The sequence below is a fragment of the Clavelina lepadiformis genome, chromosome 4, assembly GCF_947623445.1.
Source record: "Clavelina lepadiformis chromosome 4, kaClaLepa1.1, whole genome shotgun sequence".
In the NCBI taxonomy this organism is placed as follows: domain Eukaryota; kingdom Metazoa; phylum Chordata; class Ascidiacea; order Aplousobranchia; family Clavelinidae; genus Clavelina; species Clavelina lepadiformis.
In genome coordinates this window covers 1,283,373-1,302,276 of record NC_135243.1, presented here as the reverse complement: position 1 = coordinate 1,302,276, position 18,904 = coordinate 1,283,373, and the positions used below count along the sequence as shown (strand labels likewise).

The following is an 18,904-nucleotide window of genomic DNA, read 5'->3' as shown; positions in this document are numbered from 1 at the left end:
AAGCAATTACTTTTCAAAAGCAATTACAGCACTACTACAAAAGCAAGCAAAACCTGTTTCTGTTTAGTTTCTCCGCCAACAGAAATTAATATAGCTGAAATATGGTTTAGGCTAACACTTATGTTATTTTACACTGGCCACCCCTACCAACTCATGTAAAAAAATGATAGCCACCATATGGTGTGCTACACATTTATATGCAATAAAGTCGGCTTTAATATGACAACCCGCTTTATATGACCATGATGATATAGTCCCAAATTTTGCCATACAAATGTCTCTGTTTACTATGACCTGTATTTGAGTATTACGACCACTTTTTCAATTTTATTCACCCAATGTTTCTTTGTCAATTATGCAATGTGACAGGAATGATTGTGCCATGTGAGTTTTCTTTCGCATCATGTAAGAAATGTATGAGATTTTAGAAAGTTCAGTCAATTTTTTTCCGACTGTGTCGATACTGCTTAGTGTGTGGTGCTGTATCAGGCTTGCAGCTGTGGTTATTATGACTATTCCGATGTTGTGACCAGAATGGTTTGGTCCAAAGAGAGTCATAATAAGCGAAGTCTACTGCATTAACATGCAGTGTAATAATTTCGTTCATTTCTCTTTGCTATCATGGTATTAGAAGATAGTTTTTACACGACCTCAGAGATGATTCCCCACCAATCAAACATCGGTTATTGAGCAAGACTTAGTACAGTTCTCAGAGGTGAGCAGTACAGCAGTACTACAGTACCAAATTATTTTATTGCGGTACTTTAATCAGTACCGATACCATCGGTACTTTCAGAGAACAGTACAGAATACCTGTACTGAATTACTTTTTTCTAGAAATTTAAGTTCGTCCCAGTACTTGGTACTTCTAAAATGATTACTTCAAGGTTTTCAGAAATTTGCTTTTTAAAATTTCATTTTAATTGAAACTTGATTTCAATTTTAGTGTTTTTTGCTCTCTTTTAATCTACAAATGTCTAATAAAGCGGCATAGAGTGAGTTCACATTGTTTTTGACCTGAAGTAACCTTTAGCGGGGCCATAATATCAGCAAAAGTTGCACTTGTAACATGATCCACTGTACGAAAAGTAGTTTGGTACCCAGTACTGGCAAAGTACCGGACTACTTTTTTGAAATAGTACCAAATCCAGAACCGTTGGTACATGTTTTGCCAAGTACCGTTACCGATGGTACTTTCTACGTACTGAGTGCCCACCTCTGACTGTTCGAGATCCATGTACTTTATAATAAAACGGTGTCATGCACAGTGCATATTATTTAAAACAATGCATTGTAATACATAACCGTTATAAAATAAAAGATCCTCTAGCAACTGCTCTTAACATGCAGTCCTCAAATATTACTACAACCAATTTTTTCTTTTCAACATTATATATACTGTGCCTATTTCGGAAACTACACTTTATCAAATTTGTATGAAAATATTGTTTTAGAACGTTAGTAATCAGCAGCAAAACGATAAAATAGTTGTTTGTTTTATGAGCAGCCATTCGCACAGTTTGGTAAATCAAAAATGCAACTTCAGTAAATGGCATCCAGTCAGTTAAAAAAATGCAAATTTAGCAAATCAGCAAGTAGGCTTATATGCAAAAAAATTGGCAATAGTTTCATTTAGTACATTTCACTGCATTCTAGCCTACAGTTACTTGCAAGCTATTTTGTATAGGCCTAGACTATATTTGTCACCTGTCCGTATTAAGCTTGATAATAATTTATTTCCAGATGTTGCTGAGAAGAGGAGGATTTGGATAGAAGCACTAAAGTCACAGCTGGTACGATTTGAAAAGCTAACAATTTGGTCAGGTAAGTTTATTTTCTGACTTTGTCCTAAATCTGCGATTAAATGAATAAACTGCATGTGCATGTTATGTATTATTTGCCATAGACATGCATCAAGTGCAGCAGAACAAACATTTATGTTGAATTTCAAAACTTACCTTTACTTGGCCTAGTACAGTAAGGCTGCTGGCAGACTGGTGATGCTGTGAAAATATTTGTGTGATAATATTTTGTGAAACTTGATTGAAATGACATGTGGCCTATTTAGCCGGGAAATATTTCCACATAATCACTGGTAGATTAATACAGCAGCCTACTAGGCCAAGTAAAGGTAAGTTTTGTAATTTACATGTCTATTGCAAACATATTGCCAGTGCTAGTGTACAGAGCCTAGCTTAGTAGGCTGCTGGTAATTCTGGTGAAAATATTTGCCGGCTAAATAGGCCACATGTCATTTAGATCAATTCTGGTTGTTGTATTAAGTTTATCTTCAGTTTGAAATGCCTGCTTCTTTTTTTAATTCGTTCCAAACAGATAATTTAAAGTAAATTAAGTTTTCGCTTTCAACTTGACTTTGTTTCTTAAACAAGAAAAATTTCCGTCTTAAATTTATTTTTATAACGCGGCGAACTACAACCGGTAAATAATTAACTATTATGTTTATTTAGACAACAACCCACGCAGATATATTTCGCTTTTATGCGAATTAAACGAATCCAGCGACATGGAACTCTTCAATATGGCGTCACTGCGCTTTCCAACAGAGATGAATCTGTATCCATTGAAATTGTCATCATCGGAAGCCGCGATCTTTTGTGACGTTTTAAGGAAACAACGAAAGGAGTTGAAGGAGCTTCATCTGAGCGACTGCTTCTCCCCTGGTGATGTGGAAAGATTAATTTCGGCGATCTCTGAGATGCCTGGAAAGGTTTGACGATTTATTCAACTTTTTATCGTTTGCTTAGAACAGCATATGACGTCATAATGAATTGTTTACATTTGTGCTTATGACGTCATAATGGCTAGTACGAAGATATTTTTCAAGGCAGTTTGTTGAGATTACTGGGCAGTGTAGGTCGGATATTTTGTGCTAATTTATATAAAATTGCAGAATAATTTTGCGACGGTTTAGTGATTATTTGAATCTACAAGGAATGTGGAATCTGCGATAAACTTGGTCGCTTAAAATTCCTTCTTTTTAACGAAAAAATGACAAAATTTTGTTGGATCAGTTTTAGCCTGACATGTGCCGGTTAATTTTTGGGTCGACTAAAAAGTTCTAATTTTATTAAAACTGAAAATATTTTTGCGAACTTATTATCAGGATTTGTTTTTACAACTAATACTCGATACCGGTTTTAATTGACCGCTCAAAATTATTTCTATTTAATTCAAAAACCAAGAATTTGTGTTGGACCAGTAGGCTAGGCCTAAATCTGACCGCGTGGTGCTGGTTAGTTATTAACCAATTAATGGTAATATTAACTTGTATGTAGTAATATATTAGCTGCATCAATACACCAGGTTGTAGTTTACAAACATTTCATCTGCAGGTAAAAAGGTTGAACATCGGTGGCAACAAAATCAAAGACATTCCAGGACCAGAATTTTTCGCTAAAATTGGAGAAGTTCTGTGTATGGAAGATTGCTTCGAAGATGGAAGAAAGAGATGATTGTTGGTTGGTTGCTTGGTTGCTTGGTTGCAAAGGTTGCTTCGAAGATGATTTCTCCGCAAATTCGAGCGAGAAACAAAAAATTCAACTCGTCCTTGACCAGCTTCATGGCTCGGTATTCTTTATATCTCGTCATGTTTGTGTCAACTTGAACTTTGCACAGAAATTTAATTTTTAACAAAATTTTTAATTTATAGCGGTTGCGAGTTAATGTTGGTTATGATGACGAAGGTAATGACGTCATTCTCTCTTCGAGCAAGCACTGCTGACGTAATAATGGTAAGTAGGTTTCATTTTTAAACAGAAATTCATTATTTACTCAAAATTATAAAAATTCCTTCCACACATCGATTCACTTTTATAAAAGGAATTGCGTCGTGGCCGGGATTCGAACCGCGGACTCCTGCGACATCGAGCGATCGCTCAACCAGATGCGCCATCTACAGATTTATTAATTCATTGATAATATTGATTTATATTTGTACATAAACTAATAGTGATGTCATAATTATAATTGTTGGACATGTTTATTCAAATAAATATTCACTGCATTATGTTAAATGGTGAATTTGCTGTAATATTTTAGATTTGCTGATTCTTTGTGATTTGAAATATCCAGAGTGAGTTTTGTGGAAATAAAATTTGTTGTAAGACAGAAATTGGTTTTGTGCCATATTTTTAGCATCACATTTATGCACAAACGTTATAGATAGGATTTTATCATCGCTAATTGCTTTGTAGAGTTCAGCTCTAAATTGCTTATATCTGCTCAAATCTAATGAGACTGGTGCTATGGCTTGTAGGCTAAAGCATCCGTCTCGAATGCTGCCTCTACCTTGTAACCAATGATTAACAGAAATATAAGCTACCAAAATTTTTATCAACTTGATGCAGACAAATAACAGTAGTAATAATAATAACAGCACGGCGTGTAATTGGGGCAAGACATCAAACACACAGAGTTATATCAGGGGATTATCTTCCTGCTGCAACTTTCGCTACGAGTTGTTCGGCTGGAAATTTACGAAAACAGTCGCTGTTATGCGTTCCTGAGATTCGGAAAGAAACTGCGTCTTTGCTTACACCCCGTTTTTATGACAACCAGGTTAGCAAGCAGTGACGTATTTTGAATTGCGTTGAGGAGGGGGGAAATGCCGGATGTCGATGTCGGAACGGAACCACGCCCGCGCTCCCTTTTAGGAATTATTCGCTTCTCGCTCTTTTTTTGCACAAGCAACGCTAGGTTTAAGGACTGCTGTAAGAACATCATTTTATGTAGTGACTAAAAATTATACCTTTGAGACTAATTCAACAACAAAACGGTGAAAAGGATACAACTTAATACGCAACACAATGCACAGCAGCACGTCAGAACCTTGTGATGTCGTGTGTGACCGTGTGATCGTGTCGTGCGTGATCTACTTTTGCATGAGACGCGAAAGCGATATTTGTCGTGGGTTTTGTGCAGTCTGATATCACTTTAACAGCTTAGCAGTGTCACTGCCATATTTTCATACTCGGTTTATGGTTGTAGCAATAGTTATGAAAGGACGGTTATGACGACACATCACCAACATTGTTTTCTGCTTTTGTCCGGCTTTGAAAAAACGGCAAAGTGGGCAAAGAGCCGAGTGCAGATGTCGCATTTCAATTGCATCTACACAGAGAATGAATACAGATAAAAAGCTATTTAACGATATTTGTGTGCATAGAATGTACCAAAAAAGAAGATTGCGTAATAACGTAATTTTTAGCAAACGTTTGTGAAAGGAGCTCCGTGACGTGGTTACGTACGTTGCGTAATTATTTATAATTTCGTGCAACATTAGCGAGCACACACACTTGGTATAAACATATTGAAGTGGAAATAAAAACTCTCCAGGAAATTTGATTTTCTTGCGAAGCGAAAAACTGGCAGTTATACCCCGACCTTTTCATGATGGCCGGTTAAGGTGAAAAGCGAAACTCGGCGGGCCCTGGATGCATAATAATTGATACGTTTGCTTTTGTAAGACCTCAAAAATTTCCTCTTTCAGTATCAGAACTCCAAAGACATCAATTGCGGAGCGGAAGTATCGACCAAAGCTTCTTCCTTTAATGTGAGGTGTAAAACTAAAAAAATTTGCGTCCCTCGCGTTTTGGCCTGGATGGTCAACCAGCCTTTAAAAACTTTCGACTTTCTACGAAATTCAAAATATGGCTTCGGGAATGGTGCGATATGTTTTGCTTTAGCGCAGGGCGGCTAAAATCTAGGTTACGCCGCTGTTACAGAATAACTATGACGCGGTGAAAATGAATCTCCAAGATTTAACTTTGCCTAAGCGCTAAAACATCACATCATAATCATCATCTGCCAATGATGTGATCTATGTGTGTGATCTACTTTTGCATGAGACGCAAAAGCGATATTTGTCGTGGGCTTTGTGCAGTCTGATATCACTTTAACAGCTTAGCAGCGTTTATGGTTGTAGCAATAGTTATCAAAGGACGGTTATTACGTCACATCACCAAAATTGTTTTCTGCTATTGCCCGGCTTTGAAAAACGGCAAAGTGGTCAAAGAGCCGAGTGCAGATGTCGCATTTCAATCGCATTTACGCAGAGAATTCATACAGATAAAAAGCTATTTAACGATGGTTTGTGTGCATAAAATGTACCAAAAATGAAGATTGCGTAATAACGTAATTTGTAGCAAACATTCGTGACAGGAGCTCTGTTACGTGGTTAATACGTTGCGTAATTATTGATAATTTCGTGCAACATTAGCGAGGACACACACTTGGTATAAACCTATTTAGGTGCAAATGAAAACTCTCCAGGGAAGTTGACTCTCTTGCGCAGCGAAAAACTGGCAGTTATACCCCGTCCTTTTCATGATGGCCGGTTAAGGTGAAAAACGAAACTCGGCGGGGTCCTGGATGCATAATATTTGCCTCTTTTGCTTTTATAAGATGTCAAAGATTTCCTCTTTCAGTATGAGAACTTCAAAGACATTCATCGCGGAGCTGAAAGATCGCCCAAAGCTTCCACCTTTGAAGTCGTGACAGAGATGCCTCTGGTTTTGCATCGACAATTCCAGGTCAGCCCCGCTTTGGTGATGGCTTTGCTGACGGCCGCTTGCGATGGCATTCTCACCCCAGTCTTCTGCATGAGCTCAATGTTCTTCGTCTGGCGAAGAAGTTCGAGGTCGACGGAATCCCATTCGAAGATGCAGCTCGACATGAACTAACATTGGATGAGATACTTTAGTGCACCTCGCAGCTAAGCGACGCATGAAGCGCCAAACAATAAGCCACACGATAAGGTGAAAATTTCGAAATTTCCGCAGCGATTTTAAATGTAGCCTAAGTAGGAAAATAAATTTAACTTTTGAGGCATTTTAAAGCGTTTTATACGAGGTGTAAAAATAGATAAGTTTTGCGTCCCTCGTGTTCTGAGTTGGATGGTCGAAACGCAGGAATTTAACAACCAGCCTTTATGCACTTTCAGCTTTCTACGAAACTCAATATATGGCTTCGGGAATGGGGCGATATTTTCTGCCTTAGCGCAGGGCGGCTAAAACCTAGGTTACGCCGTGGTTTCAGAATAACTATGACGTGGTGACAATGAAGCTCCACGATTTAAGTTGCTACTCCTCCTAAAGTTGCCTCAGAGCTAAAACATCACACCATCATCATCATCATCATCTGCCAATGGCTTATTGGAATCTGCCTCGCGTCCATCGTAACAAAGCGACTGCTTTGCACGAAGTATACACATGATGACACGTGATGACGCATGACGTATAGGCCTACAGAGTGGTGAAAACAAACCGGAACGGTCCGGAACACAGTTCCCGCAAATGAGTTATTGCCGGTACGGTGTACCTGCAAGGGAGAAACGCCAAGATGTCAAAAAGTGATAAGTCAGTTCGTTAAAGTAGAAAGTTAAAAGTTGTGATACGAAACGAAACAAAATTTTCCGTGTAAAGTTTTTAATAGATATTTGCACCAAACGTAATCACCGCTTTATAAACCACCAAGACCAGAATTCTTTTACACTCAATTTACACTCACCGTGTCAATTTATTTTACTTGTTGACCTGCTTTTAGCCCCTCTTGTTCAAAAGTTGGGGAACCCCCTTTTCCATAATATTTGCCCCTTTTGCTTTTGTAAGATCTCAAAGATTTCCTCTTTCTGGATGAGAATTTCAAAGACATCCATCGCGGAGCTGAAGGATCGACCAAAGCTTCCCCTTTTGAAGTCGTGACAGAGATGCCTCTGGTTTTGCGACGACAATTCCGGGCCATCTCGGCGTTGGTGATGATTTTGCTGACGGCCGCTTGCGATGGCATTCTCACCTCAGTCTTCTGCATGAGCTCATTTCAAACATCAAGTCAACAGGAACAGATACATCAGCTTTAAAATTCTGTGCCTTCATAGTTTACAAATTTTGTCTTCTTCAATTCTTCAATTCTTCAAATTTCAGTCTTCTAGCTGCAAGGTCAGACCGCTGAGCTAAAAGTACGTTGTGCTTTGACAGACCATTTTGGATTGCAACAATCTCCACCAATAAACAAAAGCTAAGAAGGACTCTCACCGGCCTTCGCGCATCGCTTCATCAACCCATCGGCCATGCTTTGTAGTGTGGGTTTTATTTCCGACGTTGTCACCATCGACAGCAAAATTTCTCACAATTCGTTGTCGATACTCGTCGACCAGTTGGCAGGGCTTAAAGAAAATCAAATACATTTTAATTTTGACAAGGCATTTACATCAAATTTTACCAATTTTGCTCGAGCTCGAGCATTAAAGCTCGACATATATACTTAGTCAATGCCAGTACTAATAATAATACAATAATAGTAATACTATTTAATCTCTTTATTCGTTATAGCATGGTACTCTTTACTCTAGTGTAGAGCTTGCATGTATATTACAAGTTTTCTTATGTATTTGTATATTTCACGTTGTACTGTACATTTTCAAAACATTATTACAATTCGCAACGGACTGTGACGTAACCGCCACATTTATTGCTTAGTTAACTAGTTACTCTAGGCCAATTTTTATGAACACATGACCATACCTCTGCCTTGACACACCTAGTGTTGAAGAGTTAATGCAGATGTAGTATTCGCTTTAACCACCTAAAATGTCGGGCTATTTTAGCCTAAATGGTCCAAATAATAAAACAACTTAAAAATTAATATGTGTTCATCTGATCGTATGCAAGTCATTCCTAGGACAGTAACTAATTAGCATTATTCACGTATTGAGATGAGGTTCGTTAGCATCGAGGAATACTGTTCGTCTTGCTCAGTTAACGGAATGATAGAGGAATAGCCTACCTTGAAACAGCGTTACACTTCACCATCCATCACGTGCGGGTAAAGGAATGACAGAATCCGCAACTCCGGCACGTAGCATTGACGGATGTTATTGCAATATGTCAAGTAATGTAGCACATATCTCGAAGCGTTACGCATGTGACGTGAAATGCATCAAATTTTTCGTGGTAGCTGCAGCGCTGTATTTATATAATTTTGCCTTGTATTTTAAGTAAAGTTTAAAAAATAGACAAATGTAGCAGCAGATACCAACTAAATTACTTTTAGTACATTCCACCCAAACAGTGATTCCTAAAGGTGCTATTGTTACGCCAAGTGATTATGACATTCTGCTAACTGGGCGTATTGTTGGGGTTGTGAACTGTTGTTAATTATTGCCTGATCGTTTGTTCGCTAATCTGACTCCATTGATATGGCATTCATTAACCCGTGATAGCCAGTTAAGCATCACAGTATTAAAACCAAACTGTCGATGTCTTGAATCATTATTTATTATAGGTTCTCAACGAAACGGTTGCTGTTTTCAGAGCATAGAATCTAGCTGCATTCGGTAGACTGCAAATAACAGAATGTCCAAAAACAGAACTAACGCATTGAGCGCTGTAGTGCGAATGATGTAATTCAGAAGTAATCAAAACTGAGTCTTGTATACTAAACACGGCCAGAGTATAGTACGGCGCTTGTTGTTAAACACACGAAACAGAACACAAATAACGTTATATATCATTAGATCTGCACGAGAATTCCGTAGGAATAAGAGCTAATTATGACAATTAGCACAAAATAATTAACGTAATGTAGAATGAACATTCGACTATGCTCCAACCTGCGGACCTTGTTGCCACCAAACTACGGATCGCGAGATTAGTTTACCCGGCCCGCCTCACTGTGGCAAAATAGAGCTTATTGTTTTGAAGTCTATTAAAACAAAGTGGCAATCCGGCGCGCGATCGTCAGTTCTCTGCTTATCTGGCCCTTTGTGAAAAAAGCTTGGCTGCCGCTATTTCATCGGAAAAAATCGTGCGTTCGAAGCTTTGCTCTTTTTCACAGATTCTTGTTAACCTATAAACTTAGATTTAAAACATAATAAGCCTAACCTAAATCTAACTTCTAACCTAAATCTTACTTTACATTCGCGGCCAAAGGTTTAGGACCACCCCTAAAAATTCTGAATCAGACAACAAATACCATTTAAAAACTTCGACTTAACAATTTCATTACTTTTTAAAATTTCTTCAATTTTCAACTTGATAGATGTTGGATTTTTGCACCGTTCTTAGCTCCCTTTCATCAATATTTGCGCTCCATGGAGAGAATTCCGGTTGTTCAGACATCTACAATGGTATTTATATTTACCAAAACCCAACAAAATCACTTGCATAAGGAGTGATCCCGCAATGTAAGATGTCTACGCTGTACACTCTGAAACAGCAATGTAACGTAAACCAATGTAAAGTTGTAACACCTTATGTTGTAACAGTTGTAATTAAAAATAAAAACACTCAAAAACAAAATAAATATTACATTAGTAACTGCATTTAAATGGACGAACTTTACTTAAAATAGCATGATAGCTTATGTTTTTACAGTTATCTTGATTGAATGCAGTGTAGTCACTGTCATGTTGTTGAACGACGCTTTCCGTGCGCTGTTCATCACAATCACCGTGTTGCCGTTTTAAAAATATTCCATCGAAAATCAGGCGTTTCAAAGCTAAAAGCCTACCGACATAGGACAAAAATCCAAGATGCTGTATCTAGGATAAAATATCTTGCAAATGACCTTCGTTTTCAGGAAATTTCTTCGGAGAAGAAATGAAAGCGCTCTGGTCAGAACGACGGGAGTTTCACGGTTTTGGTTTCCGGAAAATGACTGAGTGGGTTGGACTGAACGTCTAGAAGAAACGGGTTCGCGGCTGAAAACTGGACAGAGTGACGCTGTGTAGGAGGGTAAATTAAATTTTGCGGCAAATCAAGCAAGGAATCACCGCAGAAACCAAACAAAAGGCTTTCAAGATCTATCAGCCCGAGGTGGTTCAGACAAAAGTCAAATCACAGGTACGATTATGGCAGGGCAGGCGGCGAAAGAGCAACCTGGGCGTGGCCTTGACCATGAGATAAAATTGAAAAGTTGTTTTGCATATCTTGGAGATAGGACAATCTTCAACAACTTGTCGTCGGAGTCACCAGAATATAAGGCATGACACGAGTTCTCAAAATTGTGTAGACTAAATAAAAATTCAAATTATAATTTAAAGCGCATGGGCAACATAAATGCAATAAAGCGAGGAGACAACGCGTTATAAAGTAATTTATTATCACGAGCTATCTTCGTTAAGCAGATGTCTAATAGAATACACCTTCTTTATAACTACCTCTATTTTCAAGTAAGTGATGTTGAAAAGCTTAATGCTTGACAAGAAATATCTTGATAATGCCACCAGGCGGACCCAAATAAACCTGATCTTGTTGGCTTAGATGACAAAGACTGGTACAACTGGGCTGTGCTTACTGCTCAGGAGATGATCCTTTACTCCAACAAAAAAAGGACAAGAAGCAAAAAAATCCAAGGTAATCGTCTTCATTGGTAGGTACACTTAAAGGTTTCCAACCAAGACGATATACACTTCACTAGGTAGCTACAAAAAACATGTGAACGTCTGTTTGCCAATTAACAAAGGAATCGTACTCCAACCCTCATCTTTCCACAAGGTATAGTCAACAAAACAACATAAACCTGCCAAAGGTGACCAAGGTACAATCCAACCAAGGAAAAGTGTTAAAAAATATCTTTTCAATCGGATTCCAATCCTGCCGGCCGGGAGCCATCAATGGATAAAAGTTGAAAGAAATTCAAATTTACATAGCCAACATGGCTGCAAACCAGTACTATGAGCTGGATTTAAAACTGTGACGTCTGCCAAGCTGGATTATAAGCTGATCTAAAACTACGTAAAACTCTCTAGTCAATGGCGATGTCTGTGGCGCTGGGTGGGTTTTACAGGACCCGGATGAAGACACGATTTTCTTACGAGTTCTTGCTGCCTTATCCTGTCATGTTCTCAGACCTCAATTCAAAATATGAGATTCATTACCATTACCAAATCGCCTTTGTCCCAAAAACATAAAATAAAGGAACGGAACGATTTTAAATCGTGGCTACTTACAGTTGTGATTCCATTCAACTGAAAAACGCAGCAACGAGACTGAAAGCTACATCATAAATTAAATTACGTCATAATTACGTCGGCAAGGGCGCCTTTAAAGGTGATTATCCATAAACATAAATTCGTTAGGCAGAAGAGCCTTCTCGCGGATAAAATTTTACGTTATGTTAACTGGTTAATGTTAAAACCTAAAAATAGGACACAATAGGTTGATGGGTTAGGTAGACACAGTAGGTAAGCAAGTACCTGAACTACAATAAATATAAAAACGTATTCTGCCATAGGGTTATATCAGACATGTGCAACCAGTGGCCCGCGGGCCGCACTGCGGCCCGCCAGGTTGTTCCGTGCGGCCCGCGTGGTGCTCAGCAAAATGTTAGAACGTCATACTAGCCATCACTATTTCATGCAGTTTACATCAAAGCAATGGAAATTTTCGCACGCTGTGTATAGAAATATTGCCCTTTGTGATGCAACAATGCTGCGTTGCATAATTTCTCAATACGCTTGACTGAATTTAGTTTCCTCATCTTCCATCGACAATTATTTATAGTTTTTCAATAAATTGTCGCACAAGTGTGTCGTGGACTGCATTAAATCTATTTCTTAACTACATAAACTGCATAGGAAAGTCGTTTTACCATACTATTTTTTTCTGAAAAAATCATGTGGCCCGCGTTGTCATTCAAAAGTTTGTATTTGGCCCTCCAGTGAAAAAGGTTGCACATGCCTGGGTTATATCAACGTTTAAAGCAAATGGCCTCACGCAGCTTCAATTTCTTACCTCTGCCATGCTCAGGATTCCCTTTTCAGCTGTTCCACAATTCCTATTATACTTTCTAGGTTATAACGTAAACGAAAAAAGCTCTTTCGGTGGTTTGAGGCGAAGCACTCTCTTTTCAAGTCTTTAACTTGCAGAGCCTCATTCAAAAACATCCAAAAGTTTTTGGCAGAAAAACACCAACGTCACCTCTGTATGCTGTTGCAAGACGAAAATTTATTTGCGTCCAAGTATATTCTGGGACCACAAGTTCATCTGTTTAACAACTTTTCTGCCGATGTGTTGACTTTTCTCAGCGTCATGCCACACAATCGTTTGTACTTTCGATGGATAGAAATTGATGGTGTAAAATATAACATTGGTTGTTTTGTTGCTACATATGTTCAAGATGGTCTTCCTGAGTTTGGGAGACTAGAATTGGTAATGTTGTGTGAAACTATGTACGTGTCTCTTGTTAGAAAGTATGTAGTGATTCCAGAGGACGAGGTCTTAAATGCTTACGCTACGAAATTGCAAAAAACGAACTGTTTGAAATTAAATATTCACATATTGTGAGTCCACAGGTTTTTCATGTTATAAGTTGAACAGTAAACTTTTAATTCCTCAAATAATCGATATTAGTGGGATTGTTTGATTGCAATTCTGTTTGAATTTGTTCTAACAAAGTGCATAACATTTGTTATTATATAGTTAGGAACCACATATTTTAGCTTAAATTTAGGTTATCTTGAGCATATTCGTTGTGATTGTTAGCATAAATGCCGTGTTTTTATGTGAAAAATAAATCAAAGAATCGTAGCACTTGTGCATGTTAGCATTCCCTGATTGTTAAAAATAGGTCTTTATATTTCGAGGAAAGTAATTAGGGTAATGAAATTTGTATTAAATGTCTGCCTATTGTACTTACACAGGATTACTTTTAAGTTGTTTCGACCTTGTTTAACCTTGCATCTAGTAACAAAGTTCATAAAAATATGGCATTGCATGGATAAGGAAGGTTTTGAATTAAACAGTGACGAAATGTCACCATCTCAATATTAATGTGATATTTATCGCGATAACAGCAACTGTTAGGTCAATAACTCTGACTGTGTCAAGTGGCTTCGTATATTACATGGCACGAATGAGATTAAGCCACTAGTCTTTCACTTATAACGAAGTAAATGCCAATCACATCGTACACTGGGTTTTAGTTGTAGCCATCATTGTTTCCAGTGCATCGGTGGTGCGTAGGCCTAGTCAGCCATATAAAGGAGTTGCAAACTGTATGCAGGCAGATTTATGGGTATTACTTGGACCACAATAAGGTATGGGCAATGTTTTTTCAACGAAATCAACGTCTTAATAGTCAATGATAAAAATTTTGGACTGATGACGGTCACTTTTTTTCCAGTGTAGTAGGCCTATGCTACATAGCCTAGACATGAAAAAATGCTAGTCCTAACTTCATTATCGATATTGAAAGCATTCATTGCAAATGCAGCAGAAGTAGTTCACAGATCTGCCAATTGACTGACCTATGCGTCGAAGTGATGAAGCTGTTGTCTGTCGATCCACAAAATTACTGTGATGCTCCCAGGGAAGGAATTCGAAGCATTATGGAAAAGGTATGTTACAAAAATAAACATAAATAAAGCCTATATATATGGAAAAGTTTATCATAATTTTGTGAATAATTTTATTTCTCATTGTTGCTTCAAGTTTAATTTGTTGCTTTGTTGACGAGGCTAAAAAGATTATTATCAAATGTAGTTTGATTTTATTGTTGGTGCTTAATTACAAATATGCCTGTAATTTTGTCTGTAATTAATGTTAGTTTCTCATCATCTCCACAAGTTTAACCATTTGTCAACTTGGCTAAAACCACTGCTATGAAATGCTGTTTAAATCTATAGACCGCCTAATTATGTATACATAGTTTATTTTTGTTTTGAAGAGTTGAAAATTATAATGCGTTAATCACTCGACTTGATTAAGATCGATTTCATCCGGATGGGAACGACCGTTGCCACAAATTTTCTCCTCGAGAGGAAAGATGAGACAATGGCACTTGCTCTCACTGAGGGTTGGAGAGATCCTCTTGGAAACCAATCAAAACCAAAAATGTTGGACCTCGTAAGTTTATTAACTCTGATATTTCCAGTTGACAATGCAGTTGGATTCAGCTACTACCTACTAGTGACTTTAAATGTGGGTTTTGTATTTTTCGTCTTTGCTTATTTTATAGTTTCTATGGTTTTAAATACTTAATCAGAGATGAGTTTATTATCACTTTTTACTTTGATTTAAAGCAGCGGTTCTTAACCTTTTTGATCTGCTTTCCTATTCCTAATTATATCCTAGTTTTCTGTTGGTTGTAGAACTGCACCTACGCTTATGTTAGTGTCAGGCAAGAGCTCAAGTAAGCCTCACTTCTGTGCGTAATTATAGTAGTTTATTTGTTTGATGCTGTCATGCATTCATACATGTGAGTCTATGCTGTTGTTAGATTGAAATTATATACAGCTTGGCAATGCATATGTTTTGGTGCCTACAACTGTTTTGCTTTGTTTGGCAGCAAAAGTAAAAGAATGCTGAGTTTGAGTCTTGTTTAAGCTCAATTGCTTTAAGTTGTCTTCACAAAACTTTGCCTCATCGATTGTTTGGTTAATGGTTATTGTTCACTTTGTGATGCTGGTCTATTGTGTTTATATATTGATTAGTAATTATGCTATTGCATAATCAAGTTTAATTTAATATTTTTAACGTTCAACTGTGACATCAGATGTCTATGTATGCAGCTTTTCCGAGTATGAAGTAGCAGTTAAAAAGATTGCCATGGAGATGAGATTTAAACAAGTCTTAACTATCATCTCAAGTCCATGGTCAAGATTGTCTCGCACGACTTCACTGCATGCGTAGATGCCTACCTCACACTGTGAGTTGAAGAATATATAGAAGCTTTCAGTCTGACGTCAGCAACATAGACATCAACTCGCTCTTTATGCAGTCTGATGATGGCCTCACTCCTATTGATAAGTAAGTTTGTTCGTAAGGCTGTGATTATATTATTATATTAACATGAAGTATAACAACAGATCGTCATATTCATTTAAATCAGCGATAAGCAAGCTACCAACGAAGTGACACCTATCATTGCAAACTGTGTTGTAGATTGAGGAACGTAGATATAGGAGCAAGTAACAGCTCCAACTAATTATGACATCGTTTGTGCTTATGATCTGGCCCGCCTGTAAAAACTCAACACTCAAACAGCCCTTGAGTTGGAAAAGATTCATCAAATGTTTACGTCTTCTGATATAAAATACAACATCTCACACTCCTCAATGCTCAGGTTCGATGGAAATAGAGCAATATTATCTGGCCCAGCAGGTGGCGTAGTGGGGTACACTATGACATCATTTGAAGACCAACCCAGCATTGGGTGCAACATGGGAGGTATGGTGCCGCTAGGATATCCAGTATCAATATGAGCATGTATGTTGCATGCATGCGCAAGCTAGTCAAATATTAATAAGATTACGTAAGTTATGTCCTTGTGTTGTCATCGTGAAATTTATGACACTATTTACACAGGAACATCAACAGATCTAAGTCGATACGACGAGGAATATGAGCATGTGTTCAAGTCTACTACAGCTGGTGTCACCATACAAGCGCCACAGGTATTTTATTTTGAAATCTTAAATTAAGACAAAATTTCAACAATGACACAAATTTTCCTGTTAATGTCAACAACAGAACAAAGTTTGTTTTTATTTCAATGTGCCGATATGTGCTTATATGTGTTGTTTGGACTCTACATGCTTTGTTGTATTTTTGTGTATACAGTCGAAATCAGTTAATCGCATAGTCAATTTTCCAAGCTTTTTTATGCGATTAACCGGTGTATGTGTTCCTACATTTTCTCCGTTATTCTCTTTTAAACACCGGCGCACGCATTCTTGCTCCTCCGCCGATTTTTGGAATGACGCAATGCATTATGACGCAACAAGTGAGCTTCCTTCTTTTCGATTTCTACACAAAAAATTTTTCAATAACAAGGATTCTATCGGACAGACATAAATCTTTTCGCTTTGCTGGCTTACTATTTCCTGGCATTTTATATCGTATACGTAGGCTACAGTACAGTACAGGTATTCTACGTTTTTGCAGTGGTTTGCGCTTTGCGACGTAACAATGCTGAAATAAAAATTAGTCTTGTTGTTCTATTGTGATGTAACGATTCGTAACAATCCTTAAATGAAACGTAGTTTTGTGGTTCATAATCACTGTAGAGAAGGCTTTTTTTCGTGAAGTTTTACTTTATTGTTCAAATCATTTACGTGCTACTGTCTCTATAGCCTTGCGAGAGATCTGACGATGATTTTTGTTTATTGGTGAGGATAATCTTCAGCGACTTAACACTTCATCAAAGGAAATATGCGGTTAAGTGATACAAGTCTACAAATCAATCAAGAAAACCTATTCGATTAACCGATTTATGCGATTAACCCTTATGCGATTAACCGTTGAATTTTCTTCACAAGTGAATGGGAATGGTTTGGGATTATGCAATGCTATTAAGCGATTTATGCCTTTAACCCATATGCGATTAACCGATTTCGACTGTATATTATAGTATTGAGTATCTTGTTTTCTTTCGATCTTTTTGAGATATTTTATCTTTACCTTTTGTAAAATATTGTGACTTTGTGACTTTCATAGAGGATCTGTCAGGTGATTCACGGTCCAGCGATTATCATCCACAAAATCAGCACAATCTTGGTGGAACCTGACTGCAAGGGAAAGATGACTAAGAAAGGTATTGCGGTATGACATCATGGTTGCGTATGACTATGTATTGCATTATGACATCATGGTAACATCACTTTAGATTGTGTTGAGGGTTGTCTTTTTGTTACATGATAGACTGACAACATCATTGTAGCTTGCCGCGATTAGAAATTGTAATTTTGTGAAAATTCGCTTATTCAGGTGACGTGACCATCATGATAGGGAAGGGAAAGCCGAGGCATATTGGCCAGGAATTGGACGCCATCCAACTCTCTATATTTTCACACAGGTCAGTGTTATTTCGTAGATACAGTTTTTGGAAGCAAGTTTTATAACTGACAATAACTGGAAAATTGAATATCAAATGCATGCAATAACCATTGTGGTAGTTGTAAGGTGTGGTTGGGTTCTTTGTCATTCTCCGTTATTTTAAATAGGTGGTATTTGTTATTGTTAAGTGTTATTTGGTGGACTGAATTTCTCGAAGCGATTTTTATGACTGACAATTTCCCCAAAAGACAATAACTGGGAAATTGAATACCAAATGCATACAATTATTATTGGGGTAGCTGTAAGGCGTGGTTGGTTTTTTGTCATTCCCAATTAACTTTTATGGGTTATGTGCTATACTGGGATCACTGACCCCATCACTATATTATAACCTCTGACTACTAACCACTAACATTAAGGTCTGGCTTGAACTTGTCATATTTATACATGTTTGTTATTTTATATTACTGGTCTAGATAATCGTCCAACAGTGCTTTTACTTGTTTGTTCTAATTTCTGCGAATTTATTGCACCAAGATTTCTCAGCCCTTGACATTTTATCTGTGGTTCAGTCGTTGAAAGTCCTGTCTAGTCTTTGTATATTGCAAGACTTGCTTGTGTAAATACGTTGTTGATAGCTGAGTAGGTGTAATTCTAGTATGATCATTCTGTGTCATTAGAACACTCATTGTTTATTGTGTAACATTACATGAATCGACAGGAACGACTTGACTTCTCGTGCGCTCTTTTCGGACATGATGGTGGTCTTGTTTCCAACGCTTCTCACATCCTAGGCCACCTAGGGGCCATGTTGGATGCCGTGCAGTACCAGATGAGGGCGATAGATATCAATGAAGGAGATTGCATCCTCTCCAACCATCCATGTACTGGAGGAGTTCATCTTCCTGATCAATCTCGTGAGTATGATCATGTGATTTGCTTGGTGATGTGATAAATGTTATAGATCTGAACATGAAGTTTGCCATACGATGTTCAAAAATTTCATGGTTGTTTCACAACGGTGTTTATGTTAACCAACCGCTACTAATACATTATCAGAAGTTTGCGATTTATGCTGGGACCACCACCATTATGTGGTTACCTAATTT

The 18,904-nt window shown here is 37.7% G+C and overlaps 3 protein-coding genes across 3 annotated transcripts; all 3 read left to right on the top strand.

Moving 5' to 3' along the window:
- The first annotated feature begins 1,549 nt into the window (after positions 1–1,549).
- LOC143451740 (uncharacterized) lies at positions 1,550–3,766 on the top strand. The gene is made up of 5 exons (XM_076952463.1): positions 1,550–1,595; positions 1,744–1,824; positions 2,469–2,728; positions 3,354–3,588; positions 3,671–3,766. Exons 1-4 carry the CDS (start codon positions 1,550–1,552, stop codon positions 3,471–3,473), a joined length of 507 nt encoding a protein of 168 aa, XP_076808578.1. The 3' UTR covers positions 3,474–3,588; positions 3,671–3,766.
- Positions 3,767–14,189: 10,423 nt separating this feature from the next.
- On the top strand, positions 14,190–15,941 carry LOC143452358 (uncharacterized). Its single transcript, XM_076953307.1, has 4 exons — positions 14,190–14,356; positions 14,727–14,864; positions 15,530–15,767; positions 15,903–15,941. Exons 1-3 carry the CDS (start codon positions 14,282–14,284, stop codon positions 15,542–15,544), a joined length of 228 nt encoding a protein of 75 aa, XP_076809422.1. The 5' UTR covers positions 14,190–14,281; the 3' UTR covers positions 15,545–15,767; positions 15,903–15,941.
- Positions 15,942–15,976: 35 nt separating this feature from the next.
- Positions 15,977–18,747, top strand: LOC143451739 (5-oxoprolinase-like). Its single transcript, XM_076952462.1, has 6 exons — positions 15,977–16,187; positions 16,326–16,414; positions 17,457–17,553; positions 17,727–17,814; positions 17,915–17,921; positions 18,517–18,747. The coding sequence occupies exons 1-6, from the start codon at positions 16,031–16,033 to the stop codon at positions 18,745–18,747; spliced, it is 669 nt and encodes a 222-aa protein (XP_076808577.1). The 5' UTR covers positions 15,977–16,030.
- Positions 18,748–18,904: the final 157 nt, after the last annotated feature.